Genomic DNA, 23,489 nt, shown 5'->3' with positions numbered 1-23,489 from the left:
TGCCGTACTCAGGAGAAGTAGTATAATGTGTTTTGGGGTGTATTTTTACACATACCCATGCTGAGTGGGAGAAATATCTCTGTAAATGGACAATTGTGTGTAAAAAAATAAATAAAAAAAATTTGTAATTTATTTTATTTTTTTTACACACAATTGTCCATTTACAGAGATATTTCTCCCGCTCAGCATGGGTATGTGTAAAAATACACCATAAGGGCTGGAACCCACAGGAGCGCTTTTGGCAGCGTTTTGGCAGCACTGCGATACGCTAGCAGTTTGCCAAAACGCTGGGCTAATGTTAATGGATGGGGCAACTTCCACAGGAGCGTTTGCATTTCTCAGAAACGCAAACGCAGGACATGCAGCATTTTGGGAGCATTAGCGCTTCAATGCAAAGTATTGAAACGCTAGCAGAAACGCTCAGCAAAACCTAAACTGAGCGGTTTTGCTAGCGTTTTGCGGTTCAGCACACTGTAACAAAATGAAAAATAATTCACAGGACCAATCAGGATAAAAACGCAAAACGCAAAACGCTAGGCACCCGCTGGGGAAAAAAATACAATGTTGCAAAACACGACCAAAAACGCGCATGAATCCGCTTGCAAACCGCTCAGACAAAACGCTAGCGGTTGCGTTTAGCGTTTGCGGTTTGCAGTGGGTTCCAGGCCTAAGACACATTATACTACTTCTCCTGAGTATGGCGATACCACATGTGTGGCACTTTTTTGCACCGTAACTGCGCTAAGGGGCCCAAAGTCCAATGAGTACCTTTAGGATTTCACAGGTCATTTTGCGACATTTGGTTTCAAGACTACTCCTCACAGTTTAGGGCCCCTAAAATGCCAGGGCAGTATAGGAACCCCACAAGTGACCCCATTTTAGAAAGAAGACACCCCAAGGTATTCTGTTAGGAGTATGGTGAGTTCATAGAAGATTTTATTTTTTGTCACAAGTTAGCGGAAAATGACACTTTGTGAAAAAAAAACAACAATTAAAATCAATTTCCGCTAACTTGTGACAAAAAAGAAAATCTTCTATAAACTCGTCATACACCTAACAGAATACCTTGGGGTGTCTTCTTTCTAAAATGGGGTCACTTGTTGGGTTCCTATACTGCCCTGGCATTTTAGGGGCTCTAAACCGTGAGGAGTAGTCTTGAACCCAAATGTCTCAAAATGACCTGTGAAATCTTAAAGGTACTCATTGTACTTTGGGCCCCTTAGCACAGTTAGGCTGCAAAAAAGTGCCACACATGTGGTACTGCCGTGCTCAGAAGAAGTAGTATAATGTTTTTTGTGGTGTATTTTTACATATACCCATGCTGGGTGGGAGAAATATCTCTGTAAATGACACATTTTTGATTTTTTTTTCTACACACAATTGTCCATTTACAGAGAGATTTCTCCTACCCAGCATGGGTATGTGTAGAAATACACTCCAAAACACATTATACTACTTCTCCTGAGTACGGCGATACCGCATGTGTGACACTTTTTTGTTAGTGTCATTTTTCACTAACTTGTGACAAAAAATAAAATCTTCTATGAACTCACCATAGAAGATTTGTGGGGTTCCTATACTGCCCTGGCATTTTACGGGCCCAAAACCATGAGTAGTCTGGGAACCAAATGTCTCAAAATGACTGTTCAGGGGTATAAGCATCTGCAAATTTTGATGACAGGTGGTCTATGAGGGGGAAAATTTTGTGGAACCGGTCATAAGCAGGGTGGCCTCTTAGATGACAAGTTGTATTGGGCCTGATCTGATGGATAGGAGTGCTAGGGGGGGGTGACAGGAGGTGATTGATGGGTGTCTCAGGGGGTGGTTAGAGGGGAAAATAGATGCAATCAATGCACTGGGGAGGTGATCGGAAGGGGGTCTGAGGGGGATCTGTGGGTTTGGCCGAGTGATCAGGAGCCCACACAGGGCAAATTAGGGCCTGATCTGATGGGTAGGTGTGCTAGGGGGTGACAGGTGGTGACAGGAGGTGATTGATGGGTGTCTCAAGGTGTGATTAGAGGGGGGAATAGATGCAAGCAATGCACTGGCAAGGTGATCAGGGCTGGGGTCTGAGGGTGTGGGCAGGTGATTGGGTGCCCTAGGGGCAGATAGGGGTCTAATCTGATGGGTAGCAGTGACAGGTGGTGACAGGGGGTGATTGATGGGTGAATGACAGGTGATTACAGGGGAGAATATATGTATACAGTACACAGGGGGGGAGGTCTGGGGGGGTCTGAGGTCGTTCTGAGGGTGTGGGCGGGTGATTGGGTGCCCTAGGGGCAGATAGAGGTCTGATCTGATTGGTGGCAGTGACAGGGGGTGATTGATGGGTGATCAGTGGGTGATTAGATGGCAGAACAGATGTAAACAATGCACTTTGGAGGTGATCTGAGGGTAGGTCTGCGGGCGATCTTATGGTGTGGGAGGGTGATCAGATGCCTGCAAGAGGCAGGTCAGGTTCTGATCTGATGGGAGGCAGTGACGGGTGAATGACGGGTGATTGACGGGTGAATGACGGGTGAATGACAGGTGAATGACAGGTGATTGACAGGTGATTACAGGGGAGAATAGATGTATACAGTACACGGGGGGGGGGGGATCGGGGGGGGGTCTGAAGTCGTTCTGAGGTTGTGGGCGGGTGATTGGGTGCCCTAGGGGCAGATAGGGGTTTGATCTGATTGGTGGCAGTGACAGAGGGTGATTGATGGGTGATCAGTGGGTGATTAGATGGCAGAACAGATGTAAACAATGCACTTTGGAGGTGATCTGAGGGTAGGTCTGCGGGCAATCTGATGGTGTGGGAGGGTGATCAGATGCCCGTAAGAGGCAGGTTAGGGTCTGATCTGATAAGTGGCAGTGACAGGTGGTGATTGACGGGTGAATGACAGGTGATTGACAGGTGATTACAGGGGAGGATAGATGTATACAGTACACGGGGGGGGGGAGGCTGAGGGGGGGCTGGGGAGGTTCTGAGAGTGTGGGGGGGGGGGGATCAGGAGCCCCCAGGGGGCAGTTTAGGGACTACTAAAAAAAATTGCGTTGACAGATAGTGACAAGGAGTGATTGATGGGTGATTGGGGGGGGGTGGTCTGAGGGGTGCTGTGGGCGATCACAGGGAAGTGGGGGGAGATCAGTGTGCTTGGGTGCTTACCTTCGTGGCTGCAGCCTGCCCTGGTGGTCCCTCGATCACTGGGACCACCAGGGCAGGAGGCAGCCTGTATAATATGCTTTGTATAATTACAAAGTGTATTATACACTTTGTGTGCGTCGATCTGGACGCTAGTAACCCGCTGGCGCTTCCGAACGGCCGGCGGTTACTGCGCAAGGGGGGCGGAGCCTTTCGCCAGTGCCTGATCGCGTGACGCGATCGGCGCATAACCACGCCCGCCGCCATCGGCTGTGGGCGGTCGGCAAGTGGTTAAGATAGGAAGCAGCTATGTTGTGGAGCGCTTTGTGGGTGAGAGTAAGGATTTTAAATTGTATCCTTTGTGTAACTGGCAGCCAGTGAAGGGACTGGCAGAGGGAGATTGGGCTGGAGAAGCGGGAGGAGAGGTGGATGAGTCGGGCTGCAGAGTTCATGATAGACTGTAGCGGGGCTAAACGTTTGGCAGGGAGGCCGCAGAGCAGAGTGTTGCAGTAGTCTAGTCGGGAAATAATCAGGGCATGCACCAGAAGTTTGGTAGTGTCCAATTTTGATTAGCCAATCACTCACCAATTTTATCACCTCCATGTAGTATGAGGGTCAAGAGATTTTGAATACTATAAGTAGATTGTGCAGGTAAACGCTCATACTACATGGAAGTCTTCCAACCCTAGTCCACGCCTTCATCACATCACGGCTGGACTACTGCAATGCCCTTTATGCTGGCCTCCCCAAAAAGGACCTGCGTCGCCTGCAATTAGTGCAGAATGCTCCTGCCAGATTGCTAACAAACCAGCCTCGCCACTGTCACATTACACCGATCCTTCGCTCACTGCACTGGCTACCAGTGGAATGGAGAATATTCTTCAAGATTGGACTGCTGACATTCAAATCCCTGCACAATCTGGGCCCTGGATACATGAAGGACCTGCTGAAGCTGCACCACACCTCTCACAACCTCAGATCAGCAAGTTCTATAAACTTGGTCACTCCCAGAGTGCACCTCAAAAAATTTGGAGATAGAGCCTTCTGTCATGCTGCCCCTACTCTTTGGAACTCCCTGCCACACCCAGTAAAGACAGCACCATCCCTGGAGCTATTCAAATCCAGACTGAAAAGCCACCTGTTTAGCCTGGCATTTCCAGACTTATAAAATTCTTCCTCTGTACCACGATGGTCTGAGCCATGCTTATGCGCTTTGAGTCCCATGGGAGAAAAGCGCTTTACAAATGTTAGTTGTTGTTGTTGGTAAAACAGATCAGTGATTGGCCAATCTAAATTGAAGGTCTGTACCAGGCTTTAGTTGAACTGGCCCTTAAGGCTCCGTTCACACCTAAAACCGCAAAACGCCAGCGATTACTGCTAGCGCTTTGCGGGAGTGATTTTTTTTCCGTGGAAAAATCACTGGACACTGTAGCGGTTTGGGAGCGATCACGATTAGCGGTTCTATACATGCTAATCGCGATCGCTCCGGAATCGCCGGCAAACCGCTGCATTAACGCTAACCGCAAAAGCGGCAGGGATAACACTGCCATAGTGTTACGTGTGTGTTATGCTGGGCATACACGGCTCGACGCTAGCTTATTAATCGAGCCGCTGATGGCTCGATTGATTATATCCGACGTGTCCGATCACCGCAGGGTTCGATTCCGCGCTAGATGCGGGCAGACAATAGCGGTGAATCGAGGGGAAGATGAGCGCCGGCGGGGACGAGCGGGAATCGATCCAGGGGCACGCACGGACGAGCGGGGACGCGGCGGGAGTCGATCTGGCGGCTAATCGGCCTCCGGATCGACCCATGTTTGCCCAGCAAATGGACCCTTAAGGTAGCCATACACTGGTCGATTTGCCATCAGATCGACCAACAGACAGATCCTTCTCTGATCGAATCTGATCAGATTGGGATCGTATGGCTGCCTTTACTGCAAACAGATTGGGAATCTATTTCAGCCTAAAACCGAGTCACAATCTGCTGAGCTGCTGCTGCCGCCTGTGTCCCCCCCGGCATACATTACCTGAGGCTGGCTCCCGGGCGTGATGTTCCCGTCATGTGGCACCTCCGGCTCCGGCATCCGCATATAACTTAAAGTGCATACACACGTCAGATAAAAGTCTTTGGAAAATGAAAGATCACAGACCAATTTTACCCCCTTTCATGTAGTATGAGAGCCATACTCTACACAGTCTATTCTATGGAGCTGAACTCCCCATCAGATAAAAATCTTTGCAAGATGCTGCACACAAAGATGCTGTACACATGCAACAGATCAGTATCTGCAAAAGATCTGTTCCTGCAAAAGATCCATTCCTGCAAAATGCATTCATAGTCTATGATATCTGCAGATCCCATACACACCTTGTTTAATGGACAGTCATCTGCAGATCAGACAATTATCTGCCGATCTGAAGATCCAACCTGGTGGATCTGATCTACAGATAATTGTCCGTAAAACAAGGTGTGTATGAGATCTGCAGATATCATAGACTATGAATGCGTTTTGCAGGAACAGATCTTTTGCAGATACTGATCTGTTGCATGTGTACGGGCATCTTTGTGTGCAGCATCTTGCAGATATTTTTATCTGATGGGGAGTTCAGCTCCATAGAATAGACTGTGTAGAGTATGGCTCTCATACTACATGAAAGGGGGTAAAATTGGTCTGTGATCTTTCATTTTCCAAAGACTTTTATCTGACGTGTGTACCCACCTTTACGCTATCACACCAGTGACAGCGGAAGTTCAAATAAAGCGCCCTCTAGTTGTACTTCCGCTGTCACTGGCATGACAGCGGAAGTTATACGAGGATGCCAGAGGTGCCATGACGGGAGCAGTGACGGACGGGATGCCCGGGAGCCAGCCTCAGGTAATGTATACATGCGTCGAAATGTCCCGAATCGTACGCCGCAAGCGATGCGCTCCCTACCCGCGGGCGATTGACGGTAATTTCCCGCACGGCGCGATCGACGGACCGATTGATATCAGGAGGAAATCATCATCGGTCCGGTGCATTTAGTGCGAACTATTTGACAGCAGATTCGATCCCAGTGATCGAATCGGCTATCGATCGGCGGGAAATCGGGCTAGTGTATGGCCACTGGCCAGATTTAATGACCAGATAGCCAAAAGAGGCCTTGTGTGTCCAACAGCCCTTTGGTATTGTAGTAGTGTGCATACACATTAGAAGAAAAGACTACAGTGTAATCTGTGGCTCCAGCTCGTCTGGGCATCCTAAGTGAAATCTCTAATCTCATTATCACTTCTAACCAAACTGCAGATAATGGACTAAAGGCATTTGTGTATTTGTATGTAAAAACACCCGTAATTTATTTAGTACACAGCACCTCACCCAGATGAACTGGCCCCATCTTATGCTAGGTACACGCGATACGTTTTTGCGTTCGATATATAATTTCTGTTATGTTTGTTATTACATTTGATCGTTTTACCGTCGATTTTCTCATAAAAGTGAATGGTAATTGATAAAAAAAATCGAATGGAAAATCGACCGAAAAAACGCATCGTGTACCTAGCATAAGCCTCAGCTACATGGTACAATTTTCCGTAAGATCAATGGATCTATTAGATAATTTCCAACTGGTCCAATTGGATTGCGACAGATTTTGCAATAGATATTGGGTACTTATCAATGCAAAATCTATCGCAAAATTGATCAGAAATCATTTGGACACACAATGCAATTTCTTATCAGATCACCGGTTGATCTCACGGAAAATTGTACCGTGTAGATAAGGCTTTAGGTTTATGACTGGTACACATTTTCTGTCAGATTGACGGTCAAATCAATTATTTACGACAGGTTCAATCTGATTTGGAAAATCGATCAGAAAATTACATTGTGTGTACCAGGCATTATATGTAGGAGCACACTTTACAGTAGATTCTCTTTGGCCAAAATCATTATTCATGATCATCCTGGCTAGTGTGTACAGATAGATATACCCAATGTCCCTGACCTTCCCTTCTCTGACCTGGTAGGAAGGGTCAGAGCCGGGACAAGGTCCTCCAGCACCAAGGCTGATACACCAAAGTGCGCCCCTCCATCCATCCCAACCAATTGCTATTATACTAAGAGGTGCCCCAGGGCACCCAACCCCCTAAGGGCCTTTTTCCACTACATTGCGATTTTGATTTTGTTCGCAAGGTACATTCAACTAATGGAAACTGCAGCAGCAATTTCCATTAGTGCGATCCAATTGCGATGCGATTTTGTTCAAAACGCAATCGTCGTCCTGCCGTGTTTTGGATGCGATTGAGCTTTACTATACTGAGTATAGTAGCTCAATCGCATGGTGGAAATTGAAACTTGATCGCAACCGCGATCGCATTTCATAGTGGAAAAGAGCCCTGACACAATCTCTAGTTATCTGGCTTGCAGTCCTGCCATGTATCCCCTTTTCTTATTTCTCTCTGCTTCAAACACAATAGGGAAATGATAGCTGACTGAGTTGTGCGCCCCCTCCTACACTGCGCCCTGAGGCTGGAGCCTCTCTCGCCTCTGCCTTGGCCCAGCCCTGGTAAGGATAACTCTTCGGGCCCTTTTCCACGAGCAGTTGACATGCAGTGATAAGCCTCTGCAAGGGTTGAACACCCCAAAAATTGGTAGGGTAATCGCAAACGCTTTGCATTTTTTGAAGCAATTTTTAAAAGCAATTCCAGGCATGTGCCTAGCGATTTTTAGAGTATTTTGTGTATTGATTTTATCCTTCTTCTACACTTTGATCTGGAAGAGATCAGCTTTAGTAAAAAAAAAAGCTAGGAAAATCGTTCTGTTCTAGCCTTTTTCAGAACGATTTTCCTCTCTTCCTATACTTAACCTTGATGCTAAATCTCCTCAAAAATGCTGCAGGACCCACGTTTGCCTTTGGGATCCATCCCATTCAAATACATTAGCCAAGTGCTTTTCAAAGTGCTAGCGTTTTTAAAAGCGCTCAGAACCGCTCTTGGTGTGCACCAGCCCAAACTCTCACAACTGTTTGCTGCTGCCTGTTAAAGCGGACCCAAACCAAACATTTTTTTTTAATTAAGGCTAATTTCACACCAGGACGTTGCGTTAGAGGGGGCGTTAAGGTCGCATAACGTCCCCCTAACGGAACGCCTGGTGGTGCTGGATCTGGACGTCAGAGTGAGCCGCGTTGTGCAGCTCACTCTGGCGTCAGTGATGCCGTGATGCGCACTCTTGTGCGCATGCGGCATCACGTGGTCCCGCCGGCCAATCGCCGCACAGAGCGGCCACTCCAGGAAGTAAACACTGCATGTCACAACGTGCAGTGCATATTAATTAGCCATGTGCCTGGCCGCTCTCCGTTCCTCCCCAACATTACTGAGCATGTGCAAGCAGTCTAACGCGGCTCAGCCGCGTCTAAAGTACTGCATGCAGTACGTTGTCTTGTGACGCAGCGTTGCAATGTAACGCAACGTGGGCACTGTGAACAGCCCCATTGATTTTTCATTACTGTGCGGTGGGCTGCGTTACAGGCTGCTCTAACGTGCGCCTGTAACGTCCCACTGTGAAACCAGCCTAAAACTATTTAGTTGCACCACTCTGACACATACAAAGATAAATAAACACTCCTTCAAACCTATGATCATTTCAGTGCATGCTTTTCACCCTTCTCTTTTCATAGGTAGGGTTATACTGGGGGCAGCCATTAGCAATTTCTCCATTGCCGGACACCATCTACTCCACCAGTTTGCCGGAAAAATCCCGGCAATTTGAAAGGAAGGGAGGGGTTCCTCCAATAAATGTAAAATATTTTACATTTGTCATCATGCAGCTGAAAAAAGGCTGCTATTTATTATTATAATTTAGAAAATATATTTTATTGCTGAAATCTTGTATTTTTAGGCCTGGTGCACACCAGAGGAGTTTTTCTGAGCGTTTTGAGGTTTTAAATCTGCTGCTAATGTTATCCTATGTGTCTGTGCACACTGGAGCAATGAGGTTTTGTAAAAAAACCCATAGCATTACATTGGGAAGAGCTTTTAGAGGTTTCAAAAGCTCTTCCCAATGTAATGCTATGAGGTTTTTTACAAAACCTCATTGCTCCAGTGTGCACAGACACATAGGATAACATTAGCAGCAGATTTAAAAACTCTAAACGCTCAGAAAAACTCCTCTGGTGTGCACCAGGCCTAAATTTGGGTCCACTTTAACTGCTCACTGCTGGCTGGTGACAGCTTGCTGAGCACACAGGTCAACTACAAGTGGAAATTAGCTCTTAGGCCCAGTGCACACCGAGCGGTTTTTGGAGCGATCCGCCGGCCGCATCCGCCTGGAAAAATGCTTGGCTAATGTATTGCAATGGGATGGTGCACACCGGCGGTTTGAGGTTTTTGCCAAGCCTCAAACGCGCCTCCTGCTGCGCGTTTGCGGTTTGCTAAAAAAACCTCAAACCGCCGGTGTGCACCACACATTGAAATACAATAGCCAAGCGTTTTCACTGGCTGATGCGGCTGGTGGATCGCATACAAAATCCGCTTGGTGTGCACCCGGCCAAATATCTGCTCTCTGCTCCCAAAACCGCTAGCGTTTTGACGATCTGCTAGCGGTTTTGGTGTGCACTGGGCCTTAAAGTGGATCCGAGAAAAACTTTTACTCATTGCATAATTGTGTTCCTTTCATATAGTTTATAGGGCATTCCTCAAGCCAAATACTTTTTTTGCTTTGTTTTAATACTCTAATTCCCTATAAACTAAACAAGCCTTGCCCACAGCTTTTCAGAGAGCCTTGGCACTCAGTCCCAGATAGCAGGGGCTTATGGGAGCTCAGTCTGGGCAGGAGGAGGTTACTAGCCATTGATTCAGAGGCAGAGGGGAGGAGGGAGGAGGAGAGGGGACTGAATTTACACACAGGCAAGCTGATAGCATCTCTAGCGCTCAGGCCTGTGACAATGTGACAAACAGAACATGGCTGCCCTCATTGTATCACAGCAATAAATAATCGTAAACTATTGAAGCTGTTTGCAGCTAGATTTGCTGTGTAAACTATCTAAACTTTAGATAAGATATATAGACAAGTTATTTGTTATAGTTACTTTTTCATCTCGGATCCACTTTAAAGGGCCCATTCACACTTGTAAACCCAAAACGCTAGCACTAGCGTTTTGTGTGAGTGATTTTACTGTGATCAGCGCAGTAAAATCACTGTACACTCTTGCGATTCCCAAGCGATCGCATTTAGCGCTTTTTAAGCATTGTATTGCGATTGCCCAAGAATCGTTGTAAAATGCTATGTGCAATGTGTTTTGCTACTGCCGCTATTCGCGATTCACCCACGATCTGAGGCAATCGTGGCAGTGAGATCATTGCCATTAGTTTGTATTTTGCTAGCGCTTTAACCACTTCGCGGCCCAGGTACAGTATATCTACGCCCCTTTTAACTTAATTTTTTGTAATAAAACAAAACTAAAAAAAATTACAATTAAAAAAAAAAAAAAATAGTTACCTTAGGGACTGAACGCTTTAAATATTGATATCAAGAGGGTATAACACTGTTACTTTATAAATGATGGGCTTGTAATTAGCGATGGATGCAAAACTGAAAAAATGCACCTTTATTTGCAAATAAAATATTTGGCGCCAAACATTGGGATAGGGACATAATTTAAATGGTGTAATAACCGGGACAAATGTGCAAATAAGTTACATGGATTTTAATTACAGTAGCATGCATTATTTAAAAACTATAATGGCCGAAAACTGAAAAATGATTTTTTTTTTCCAAAAGTTTTCCTATTTTCCCATTAAAACACATTTAGAATAAAATAATTCTTGGCATAATGTCCCACCTAAAGAAAGCCTAATTAGTGGCGAAAAAAACAAAATATAGTTCATTTCATTGTGATAAGTAATGATAGTTATAGGCGAATGGATGGAAGGAGAGCTGAAAGGTGAAAACTGCTCGAATGCTGAAGGGGTAAAACCCCTCAGTTGTGAAGTGATTAAAAAGCTATAGTGCTTCTGCGATTAGCGGTAATCACTCAATTTTTCTCTGGATGCTAGTAACACAAGGAGATAAAAATGCAGCATGCAGGACTTTTTAAAATCGCATCAAAATTGGATCGAAATCGCGTGTAGTGTAAAAGAGTCCTGACATTCACTAGGCGATTGCAATTTGCAATCCGAGTGAGAACCAGCCCTGTTAATTGTGTATTGTGCTTACAGAAGTGCTAAATTGCTGTGAACAACAAACATTTGTAAAGCACATTACTCCTGTAGGACTCAGGTCTGGCGCACACCAAAGGAGTTTTTCTGAGCGTTTTGAGTTTTTAAATCTGCTGCTAATGTTATCTTATGTGTCTGTGCACACTGGAGCAATGAGGTTTTTTTTAAAAAAAACAAAAACATAGCATTACATTGGGAAGAGCTTTTGAAACCTCTAAAAGCTCTTCCCAATGTAATGCTATGGGGTTTTTTTTACAAAACCTCATTGCTCCAGTGTGCACAGACACATAGGATAACATTAGCAGCAGATTTAAAAACTCAAAACGCTCAGAAAAACTCCTCTGGTGTGCACCAGGCCTCAGCACATAAGCATGGCTCAGACCAGAATTTGATTGGTAAATTTTGGTACAGAGGAAGAATTCTTCCAGTCCTGAAATGCCAGGCTAAACAGGTGGCTTTTCAGTCTGGATTTGAATAACCTTCAGGGATGGGGCGGTCTTTACTGACTGTGGTAGGGTACTCCAAAGGGTAGGGGCAACATGACAGAAAGCTTTATCTCCAAAGGTTTTGAGGTGAACTCTAGGAGTGACCAAGTGTAGAGAAACCGAGAGCCCAATATAGTGTAGTATGTTAAGCATAAATGAAATAAAGGTTATCGTGAGAAAATTATACTCACAAACATGGGTTACCACAAAGGCAACCACTGTATAGGCAGGTGAGGAGACTAGACCTGTCCTCACTCAGGGACAAGAAGTCGCTCTCCGCAGATGCGAAAGGGGGTAGATCACCCCTCCACCAGGGGTGGACACGGTATAGCAGTAGGAGAACAGAGGCGCCAGCAGGATAAAAGCGGATAAAAACTTTAAAATTTGCTGGGAGGAAGTGGTGGACTTACCTCCATAAAGCAGACACGAAAAGACTGTCTGAATAGTAGCAATCACATTTATTAAATAGTACCCCAAAAAAGTGCAACGCGTTTCGCAGGCCCAGCCCGCCTGAGGCGCTACACCTGCTAATGCCGAAATTCTGTTTTGTCCCCACGTTTATTGCCTGATGAAGCGGGCTGGGCCTGCGAAACGCGTTGCACTTTTTGGGGTACTATTTAATAAATGTGATTGCTACTATTCAGACAGTCTTTCGTGTCTGCTTTATGGAGGTAAGTCCACCACTTCCTCCCAGCAAATTTTAAAGTTTTTATCCGCTTTTATCCTGCTGGCGCCTCTGTTCTCCTACTGCTCTAGGAGTGACCAAGTTTATGGATCTTGCTGATCTGAGGGTAAGAGAGATGTGGTGCATTTTCAGCAAGTTATTCATGTATCTTAACAAAAATACACTCAGAACCTGTAATATGTACAGCGATACGGAAGATGTTGGTGCTAACTAACTGAAAAATAATAAATGTATATTTGTTTTTATCAAGTTATGTTATAGAGAGAAGTAAGTAAATTTGGGACACCATCATACTAAAATTAAAATAAAAAGCTTGCTGGTTATAATGGGAGATGTGCAGCCGTGACACTTTATGACTGAATTGTCCCGAAGTGACCTGCAGAGTATCTATTCCAGCCAGCCTTTCATTGAAGCAAACCCCACCCCCTGCCCCGCACATTGCCTGCCTGGGGCGGTAACTGGGACCAAACTCCGCCCCTCCGCTGGCTTCTCTCCGCCCATATCCCGTTTCACATCTCCAGTTCTTGCAGTGACGTTACGTAGCCAGCGTCCCCTAGCACGATTTGACTACGGTAGCCTGCAGGAGTCAAAATTCCCCGAGGTGCGGCAGCGCGTTTCATTGCTGGTCCCCGGGCTGCGAGAACGCTGCTGTGATTGGAGGGGAAGGGAAGCCTCGGCAGAAAGCTGCTCAGCCATTGGTGGAGCTCTCCAGCGGCATGTGTCCGCGAGCTGGCTTTGTATACAGCCACTGGTGCTCGGCCTTTTAACAATGGATGTGCAGAGTGCGAGCGATTGATGGCCGGGGCAGATCGGGGCTGGCGGTTACCGGCTAGGCGAGATGTGCTGTGAGCCGTGACGGCCCGAAGCTTAGCGCGCATCAGGTCGGTGTGAGGATGGGGAGACCGAGGACTTTTCGGGTTACTTCTGCTGGGAGAGGGGGGGAGTGCGGGGGGCTTTGTCGGCCCTATATATGCCTATCCCAGCTGTCCTGCGCTGATCACTATTGTATAGCCTGCAGGGTGGCATGCAAGGGGAGACCTTGCACCATCTGTGTCTGCACATCATTGCATTGTAGCAGCAACTCTGCTCCCTCTGTGCAACTTTAATATTCATTTTATTCTTTTTACTATGACCTAAATGCATAGACCACTGATGATCAGCCACTTTCATTTTATGCATTGCTTATAATTAAAATAAAAAGTGTGTGTGTGTATATATATATATATATATATATATATATATATATATATATATATATATATATTTATAATTTCTGGTATATCATGTTATTTAAACAAACATTTTTAATATAAAAACAGGAATATATTGGTGTTAAATTAAAGTAATCCTTTAAGCCAGCGTAATATGTTGGCGCTATATAAATACATAATAATAATAATAAGCCCATTTTATTTAAAGCTGTATCCAAGGGGAAAAAAACAGGATGCAATGCTTAGTTTGTTAAGCAAGGACATATGTAGAAGAAGTGAAGATGCTCCTGGTTATGATTTGGACATATGTATATCAGCTGACATTATACAACAAGTTATCACCACTTCTCATTATGCTATAGCCAGATCACAAGGTGTTATGTATGTTTGTGTCTGTACAAGACATTTGAGATATATATATAATTTTGCACGCACCCACCCCACGGAGTATGTTGCTGCTTTATAAATCATTAATAAGATATATACATAATCGCAAATTTTTTTTTTTCCTGATTAGTAATTTTACCGGCATAAGAAAAATGGTTATTTTGTATTAATATAGCGCTGACATCTTCCGTAGCGCCTTCTAGAGTATATCCATATATTATATTTGTAAATTGTAGTGAAGATAAGATATCCTTATCTTTTCTCAATTTTTTTCGGTGCTTTCCCTGCCCTACATGTTAGAATGTGTAATTTTGTAGCTAAAGTATTTTCCATGGATTATTTCTCTTTTTTATGTGCTGTTGACCTTTTCAGATAAATATGTAAGTGACCAGCAATGCCTTTCATTAAGATGTTAATGAGATTTGCTGGTGTGAGGATTGTGGAATTGTTTATGAGGGAGGAGAGGTTTAAACCTCCTTGGTGGGATTTTAATTGCAAATAAGACAAGGGGATTTGTGTGTATATATCTGCTAGCAGTGCCTGGTATTTATAGGCTCATTGTATGTAAAGTTTGCAGAGTAAGTTGTGGGTCCACACTCTAAACCCCACACGTTGCAGTTTGAGACAGGTAAGGTATGAATTTCCAAAGATGACTGTCAGAACAAATCTGCTGTATTCTCTAGACTTCCTGCACTGATTACGTAGCTAGAGCTCTCACACTGTACTTTGTCCAGTGACTGGCAGGAGGGTAAAGTTGCTATACACAGTGGTTATCTGTCACCTCATATAACCTTTGTGCAGAAGTGATGCGTGCCATTAATTGTTGCAAAAGAAAGAAAGAGAGATGATGTGAAGGCTCTGATTATTTCTCAGCAAAGCAGTTTAGTAGGAGGATACCAACCTTTCCTGATCTCTTGTCTTACAGGCTTCAATTCTCAGCATTGCGCCTTCGTCACATCCCCAGCCATGGAGCTGGAAGGGTCTTGGTGGAAGAGTCAGATTGCTTCAGATATCCACCAGACTCTCCGCTATAGAGTAAGTATCCTCAGTACTGATTCATGGTTTAGGATTTGTTTTTACATTTAAAAACAATGCATCTGGTCACGGAGAGAAAGCCAGGTGGCCTGGCTGAAATCCAGTAGCTTATTATAAGTTGTTGTCATTGCTCTGAAATTTAACATCCTCCGTTTACTGTTTGAGTGTCCTCTCTCCTCTTACTTGACACCAGTTTTCGCCTATAATATGAAGAAAAAACTGGTCAGAGGGATGCAGTGAATTCAATTGGGCACCACTCATAGGCCCCTTCCATACTTTTAATACATTGCACTTCATTGTTTCCCAAAGGTCACACTACACTGTAACTGTGGGGTGCGACCATAGAGTGAGGCATACATACTTGCATGGGTTATCATTGTTGACTTACTGCAGTCAGTGTGTAACAGTTTTGGTATCTGCCACAACACAATCAGTGTGATGCCTGGAACCCACTGAAATCAGCAAACGCAAAACGCAACCGCTAGCGTTTTGTCTGAGCGGTTTGCAAGCGGATTCATGCGCGTTTTTGGTCGTGTTTTGCAACATTGTATTTTTTTTCCCAGCGGGTGCATAGCGATTTGCGTTTTGATCCTGATTGGTCCTGTGAATTATTTTTCATTTTGTTACAGTGTGCTGAACCGCAAAACGCTAGCAAAACCGCTCAGTTTAGGTTTTGCTGAGCATTTCCGCTAGCGGTTCAATACTTTACATTGAAGCGCTAACGCTCCCAAAATGCTGGAGGTCCTGCATTTGCGTTTCTGGGAAACACAAACGCTCCTGTGGAAGTTGCCCCATCCATTAACATTAGCCCAGCGTTTTGGCAAACTGCTAGCGTATCGCAGTGCTGCCAAAAGCGCTCCTGTGGGTTCCAGCCCTGATAGCCCCATAGGACGATCATCACTTGAATTTGTGAGGCTGGGAGCACACTAGGCAGTGCAGAAAACCATGCGTTTTCTGCACTGTGCGGTTTTTGTTTACGTTTTTCATGTGTTTTTTTTTTGTTTTTTTTTTAATTTCCCCTAATCAATGGAGTAAAATACACTGTCATATTTTTTAAAAAAATGCATTCGTCTGCATCTCTATTGGGATACATTATGTGCATTTTACATGCGTTTTTGAAAATTATGCAGCAAGTTGTGCATTTTCAAAAATGCTCAACCATGTATGCGTTTTTTTACATCCATCATCATCATCATAATAATAAATAATAAAAAAAAGTCCGTTCCTGGATCGGAAGGGGACGGATGTGAATGGATCCAATGTTAACCCATGGATCTGGTCACATCCGTCTGTTCGAACAGATCCATTCAACATGATCTGCGGAACGGACCTCAAGTTTACATCTGCAGCAATTTTACCAGACCCCTGAGCCCAGCGGAACGGAAGCTGCAGCGCTGCATTGGGGGTCATGAGAAAACTGAACCTTTTTTTTTTTTTTTTTTCACACTAGTGAAGAAATGGAAATCCACTTGGGGGAGGGGGGTATATGGGGAAGCAACTGATCAGCAACAGAGCGAAAATAGAAAAACTCTTGCTGAGCAGTTTATTCAGCTCTATTGAGGTAAAGGACATGCCCAGACTGCTCTATATCTACCTGCTTACTGGTGGGTCACTTTCTCCATCCCACACTCTAGCTCACTGTTGTGCAAATGTTGTTTTTAGGTTCCCTTGATGAGTGTGTTTTAGTTGGAACATATAACCTCAGCTGGCCATACACCAGTGTCTTTTAGTCATAATTTGTTTTTATCTTTTTTTTTTTTTTTTTTTTTTTTTTATACCTGTTTTACTACTTGCCAGCGCTCCACACTGTTAAAGTGGATCCAAGATGAACTTTTACTTATTGCATAATTGTGTTCCTTTCCTATAGTTTATAGGGCATTCCTCAAGCCAAATACTTTTACGTTTTTGTTTTAGTACTCTTAATTCCCTATAAACTAAATAAACCACGCCCACAGGTTTTCAGAGAGCCTTGGCAGTAGCAAGGGCTCATGGGAGCTCAGTCTGGGCAGGAGGTGGGGAGGTATTATTAGCCAGAGATTTTAGAGGCAGAGGGGGAGGAGGGGGATTAGGTTTTTTTTTTTCACAGAAGATGCAGATAAGCCTGCCTCTGTGTAATGTTTACAAACAACATGGCTGCTGTCATTGTATCACAGGAAGAAATAATCATATTCTATTGAAGCTGTCTGTAGCTAGATTTGCTGTGTAAACTATCTAAACTTTAAATAAGATATATAGACAAGTTACTTGTTATAGATAGTTTTTCATCTCAGATCTGCTTTAAGGTCTTTTTCTGCACACAATTGCTGTCACTGCAGGGATCACTATTCAACCCCTTGGACAACACTTCAGGGCAGAGTTTTCTACAGACAGGCATTCGTCCAGAGCTAGTGACCTTGCCATTTCTGCTATGATCCTCTTTGTTGTGGTCACTATGACAGCATGTTATTTGTATTGTGCCCTATGTTTAATTTATAGTGAACCCGAGGTGCTGTAAAAGATAGTTACCTAGGTAGAGAGAAGCCTTTGGATAGTCCAGTAGCTTCCAGTGTCCTCCTTTATTGCACCTTTGCCACACACAGACCCTATGAACATATCCAACGGGAGTTTGTCGGTTATGTTACAGCAATAGTAAAGGTTGCAGAATATGCTGTCTCTATATTAATCTGTCATCGCAATAATGTTGCGGCACTAAAGGAGAATTTAAAGCCTGTATTGCAGATCTTTATGCAGCACAGAAAGATGAAAAACATTATAAACTTGAAATTGGAAATTGATCCATTTTTATCGTATTTTTCGGACAATAAGATGCTCCATACAAAATTTGCATAATACTGCATCAACTAAAAAAATATTTGCATTTCATTGACCATCCCTACTCCTATCCTCCTTGACGCCACAGCCTCTGACAGGGACACTCTTGTAGTTCACTCCCCCCCCCCCCCCCCCTCCTGCACAAAGGTGGCCATGCTGCGCTTGTATGGCCACACCTGTAGTAACATAAGAGCCGCTAGTGCATGACTGACTTTGTTTACTGTGCAGGCTTGCCGATCTTGCACAGGTACATGCCGGGGAGAAAATTGAGAACATATCTGACAAGCTCTTGTTGGATATGTTCATAGGGTCTGTGTGTGTCAATGGTGCTATCAAGGAGGACACAGGATGCTACTGGATTATCCAAAGGCTTCTCTCTACCTAGGCAACAAACTTTTACACCACCTTCAGTTCACTAGCGGCTTTCCACCAGCCACCTGCGTAGTAGAGCGGATCGGCTATTTCCGCCAGAGTGGAAAGCCGCTAAAGGTGGCCATACACTTATAGATTTGCAGCAGATTCTGCCTTCGAATAGATTCCTGTCAGGTCGAATCTGACAGGAATCTATCTGATGTGTGCCACACGCTAGGAACAGATGTCCAATAGCTTTCAGCATGAAATCTATTGAAAATCGATCGAAATGCATTATTGCACCATTTGATCTAATGCAACTCTATGTGGTGGCTGGATAGTGTAATGGTTTAGGGCTCTGCCTCTGACGCAGGAGACCAGGGTTGGAATCTCGGCTCTGTCTGTTCAGTAAGCCAGCACCTATTCAGGAGGAGACCTTAGGCAAGTATCCCTAACACTGCTACTGCCTATAGAGCGCGTCCTAGTGGCTGCAGCTCTTGCGCTTTTGAGTCCGACAGGAGAAAAGCGCTATATAAGTGTTTGCCTTTGTCTATGAGCCATCGATCAGCTGCCAGCACCCGATCGACCTAGATTTTCCATCCGAACCGATTGAGCAAATCGATCGATCAGCCGATAATGCAATTTGCTGCATCGGTTTCTACCCAATTCCAACAGAGCAGTTGAATCGGCTGAAATCGACCAGTGTATGGGCCCCTTTAGGCATCTGCACAGGTTGGCAAGTGGTGGTATTGTTTGCAGTTCGGGGGGTGCCAGCACTGGATCGGGCTTGGTTGTGCAGAATGGTGGAAGCCTCTGTATGCTAATGAGACTTCCCTCATCCTGCTCAGCCAGCCAGATCCTCAGGAGGTTAGTATCAGTCACAGGTGTACTTTCAGCATTCACTTGTTACCAGGAGTGCTTGTTCAGCAAGATGCAAGTGTTATGTTTTCAAATTACTTTCGGGAGAGCTGAATTTGCATTCAGTGGCTTGCTGTGTAGATAAAATGCTGGTTTATTTTTCCTTTGCGATTTTTAAATTAAAAACATCCAAGATAACTTTGATTAAGCGAATTGGAGCAGTGTTGGTGAAAGCTGTGTTGTACTATATATGGTTTTACTGCTAAATTTATGTCCACTTTAAATAAAGTTTGAGTGTTGTTGAAATGAGTGGCTTTGTAAAAGGCTGTTGCGGCTTGTTGATAGTGGCTGTAGTGATGCCAGGGTGGGGGGCAGAGGTGATGTGAATGGCTTGTGTCTGTGATGTAGCTGAGGGGGGTTGTATTGTCCTGTAGTCCTCTGGCTGTGCCTGAGTTGTGGCCAGCTGGTTATTTCCCAATACCTCCCTTCACACTCCAGTGTTAAGTAGCAGGGAGCCTGCAGTTTCCTTTAGGGCATGTGTGTTTGGAAATACTTTCTGAGCAGGCTCTGGGGTGCTGCCTCCAAATAGATTTTCACGCTTTAAATCCCTTTTGTTATTCAACAGCAGGCGGAGGGGTCGCCTCTTAAAACAGCAAACTGGCCTGCAGTTGCCAGTGGCCTCTTTTGTTGCCACAAGTGTCCCCTTACAAGGTAACATAAATAACGTGCAGTAACTCATTGTACAGAAATTCAAAGTTGTGGCAATGCATTTCTATGTTTTTCGTAAACGCTTATTTACATGGAATCAGAATTAAAGTATTATTTTGTATAGCACCCTCCTCTTCCCGGGATCTGCCACTCAGTTGAGTGGATTAGGTTTCCATAGTTACTAACCTTAATTAATGTAATGAATTGCTGTTTCTGTGCAGCAGCTTTGCCTGAATCTGTCCAATTCAATCAGTGCTTCTGCCATGTACAAGTTTGAAACAAGGGGATATTTGTTTTAAAGTTTATGGACAACTTTCCAGATATTTAAACCTCTGCCTAAAGGTGGCCACACACCATACACTTTCTTTTAAATATCTGTTCAATTTAAGAATTGCAATCAATTATTCTGACATTTCAAAAATATGGCCAATGTACCAGAAACCTATGTTAATTTTTTTCCCCCAATTATGATAAAAATGATTGGAAACTCTGAGAAAATTGCTTGGATTTGTATATTAATAAATTGACAATCTAAAGCAGCCCATACACTCAGCCGATTTTCTGGCCGACCGATCGATCGATAGATCGATTGCAAATCGGTTGGCCAATCGACCGATCGACGGCCGATTTTGATGGATTTCCATCGAACTTGCAGGGTGGAAAATTTAGGTCGATCTGATGAGATTGCTGATCAGTTTGCATTGGCCTTAATGGAAATCTGATGGCAAAAAAATGCCATCAGATCGAATTTCAATAGATTTCAAACTGAAATCTATTGGAATTCTATCCTGGTAAAAAATGTTCTAAAAACGCATCAGATAGATCATCAGATGCATTTCTTATCTATCTGCTGCCAATCTGACGAGTGTATGGGCACCTTTACACACACCATACAATCTTTAGAGAAATTGAAGAAAAATATCTGGCATTCCGGATCAATAAAAATAAAAAAAATGGGAAATCTGATCGGATTTTTCTGTCGAATGAAAAAAAAAAAAACTTTCGATTTTTTTTTTTTTTTTTTTTTTTTTTTTTTTTTTTTTTTTTTTTTTTTTTTTTCAGGAGATCCTATCGTTTTTATCGAATTGCCATAAAATCGGATCATTTTATTGTATCGTGTGTGGCCATCTTAAGGCAAATCAAATGTATCTGGGATTATTAAAAAAAAAATATCTATCTATCTCCTCTGATACTTTTAGTCATAGGCCCTGAACAAGCACGCAGATCAGATGTTTGACTGCCGCATGATATATATATATATATATATATATATATATATATATATATATATATATATATATATATATATATATATATATATATATATATATATATATATATATATATATATATATATATATATATATATATATATATATATATATATATATATATTCATGCATCAGTAGTGTCTGAATCATACACCTGAAACAAGCATGCGGCAGTCAAACATCTGATCTGCGTGCTTGTTCAGGGCCTATGACTAAAAGTATCAGAGGATCAGCAGGAAAGCCAGGCACTGTGCATTGTTGAAAATGATTGGCTGCCTCCATATCTCTCTTATGTCAGTGGTCCGTAATTAAAAGCCCAGGACCCACTAGGAGCTCTTTGTGATTTGAGAAGCTTTTGCTAATGTAATGCTATGGGTGTGATCCCACTTTTGCAATGTGATTTTATAAAGATCCCCCATAGCATTGCATTAACAAGAGCTTTTTCAAATTACTAGTGCTTAGAAAAGGCTGCTAGTGGGTTTTAGCCCTCAATAAAGAAGTGAGTTACCTAGCTAGGAATCATCTCCCACTACTGAGTACACAGCCACTCCACCCAGGTATTCTTCCAGCGCTACGGCAGATTCTTACCATTACAAGACTCTACTCTAGTGGCAGTGCTGGTCACAAAGAGTAAATCTCTCACTAGCAGAGGTAGGAGGTGGGCTGGGGTCAGGTGATTGTACTGGCAGGGTTCCATTCCTGAATGCCTGATATGGGTGATGAAGGGATGAAAATAAGGCGCAAATAGCATAGTTGTCTCATTGTCTCAACAGCAGTTAAGGTGCGTACATACGCACTACTAAAGATAACGACGGGTCCGTCAGACCCTCCCGCTGGGCGGTATCAGTCTGCAGACAGACTGTACACACGCACTACTGTCGGGAGAACGACCGCCCAGCGAGAGGGTCTGACAGACCCGTCCTCTTTAGTAGTGCATCTGTACGCACCTTAAGTGTGTGTGTGTGTGTGTTTATTTTAATTGGGATGCTGAATAAGTAATCTAGTAAGTTATTTGTGTTTCCTGTATATAAATGCAAATTTAATAAAAGATGGTGTCCAGCAATTTGCCCACTTTTTTTTTTTTGTTTGTTTGTTTGTAATGTAAAAATCCTTAGGCTTTGAGCGCTGATGGCTTTTAAAAAACGCTCCCATTAACTTGCATTAAAATTGCGGCTAAAGTTGCTGTTTGCAATTTCACGAAAAATTGCGATTGCTGCAATTTTACAGAGATTTTAATGCGTCAATGGGAGCGTTTTTAAAAACGTTTAAACACTGGTCAGAAAAGCTCTCAGAAAGCGCTCATGTGTTTACAGCCTAAGGGATCTTTTCCAGTGTGAAATGCGATTTGTGATTGAGCTACTATACTCATTATAGTAAAGCTCAATCGCATACAAAACGCGGCAGAACGACGATTGCGCTTTAACCAAAATCGCAATCGGATCGCACTAATGGAAATTGCTGCTGCAGTTTCCATTAGTTTAATGTACCTTGTGATTTGCGATCAGAATCAAATCGCAAATCGCAGGCTAGTGGAAAAAGGCCCTTAGTGTCTTTTGCGATTTTATTCTAGTAAAAGTACACTGAAGGAGTATCTGTTATAGGGACCTTAGTGCTTTGATTCTATGCCAATTTGTAAACATTAAGGGGTTAATGAGAAGCGAAGGCCAGTGGAAGCACATGGCTGCAGATATTAATGTTGTGTTACATACCATTGGAAACTGTAGTAAGATCTATGTGACAGGCTAATGTGATCGGGGCAATGGGCAGCTGGCTCAAATGACCATTGTGCTGTCTGTTTTATTTAGGAAACCAAACTTCCCTCCTACAAAGGCCAGTCTCCCCAGCTGAACCTCAGACGCTACTTTGCAGACCTGATCGCTATTGTCAGCAATCGCTTCAAGCTGTGCCCCACCGCTCGCCACCTCGCTGTCTACCTGCTGGACCTCTTCATGGACAGATACGACATCTCTATCCAGCAACTCCACATCGTGGCGTTATCCTGTCTGCTTTTAGCAAGTGAGTTTTTTAGTTAGTTTTTTTTGTTTTTTTTGGGGGGGGGTCCCTCAACTCTTTTTGCCCTGCAGCTTGAGCCACATACAAGACTTTTACTATAAACAACTTCACAAATGACTACGATTTAAATTGGATCTGAGGTGAACTTTTACTCCTTGCATAATTATGTTCCTTTCCTATTGTTTATAGGGCATTCCTGAAGCCAAATACTTTTTTGTTTTAATACTCCAATACCCTATAAACAAAACAGGCCATGCCCACAGGTTTTCAGAGAGCCTTGGCAGTAGCAAGGGCTCATGGGAGCTCAGTCTGGGCAGGAGGAGGAAGAGGAGGTGTTACTAGCCATT

General features: G+C 43.7%; 1 protein-coding gene across 1 annotated transcript in view; it reads left to right on the top strand.

Annotated features, from left to right (window-relative positions):
* The first annotated feature begins 13,204 nt into the window (after nucleotides 1-13,204).
* Nucleotides 13,205-23,489, top strand: part of CCNJ (cyclin J) — a 43,134-nt gene continuing 32,849 nt past the window's right edge. The window contains exons 1-3 of the mRNA XM_068258493.1: nucleotides 13,205-13,378; nucleotides 15,021-15,130; nucleotides 22,935-23,145. Of these exons, the coding sequence (XP_068114594.1) occupies nucleotides 15,062-15,130; nucleotides 22,935-23,145 (280 nt within the window). The 5' untranslated portion in view covers nucleotides 13,205-13,378; nucleotides 15,021-15,061. The remainder of the gene's footprint in view (nucleotides 13,379-15,020; nucleotides 15,131-22,934; nucleotides 23,146-23,489) is intronic.

Source organism: Hyperolius riggenbachi, chromosome 10, assembly GCF_040937935.1.
Source record: "Hyperolius riggenbachi isolate aHypRig1 chromosome 10, aHypRig1.pri, whole genome shotgun sequence".
In the NCBI taxonomy this organism is placed as follows: Eukaryota; Metazoa; Chordata; class Amphibia; order Anura; family Hyperoliidae; genus Hyperolius; species Hyperolius riggenbachi.
The sequence above is the reverse complement of the archived record's forward strand: the minus strand, read 5'-3'. Positions and strand labels throughout refer to the sequence as shown.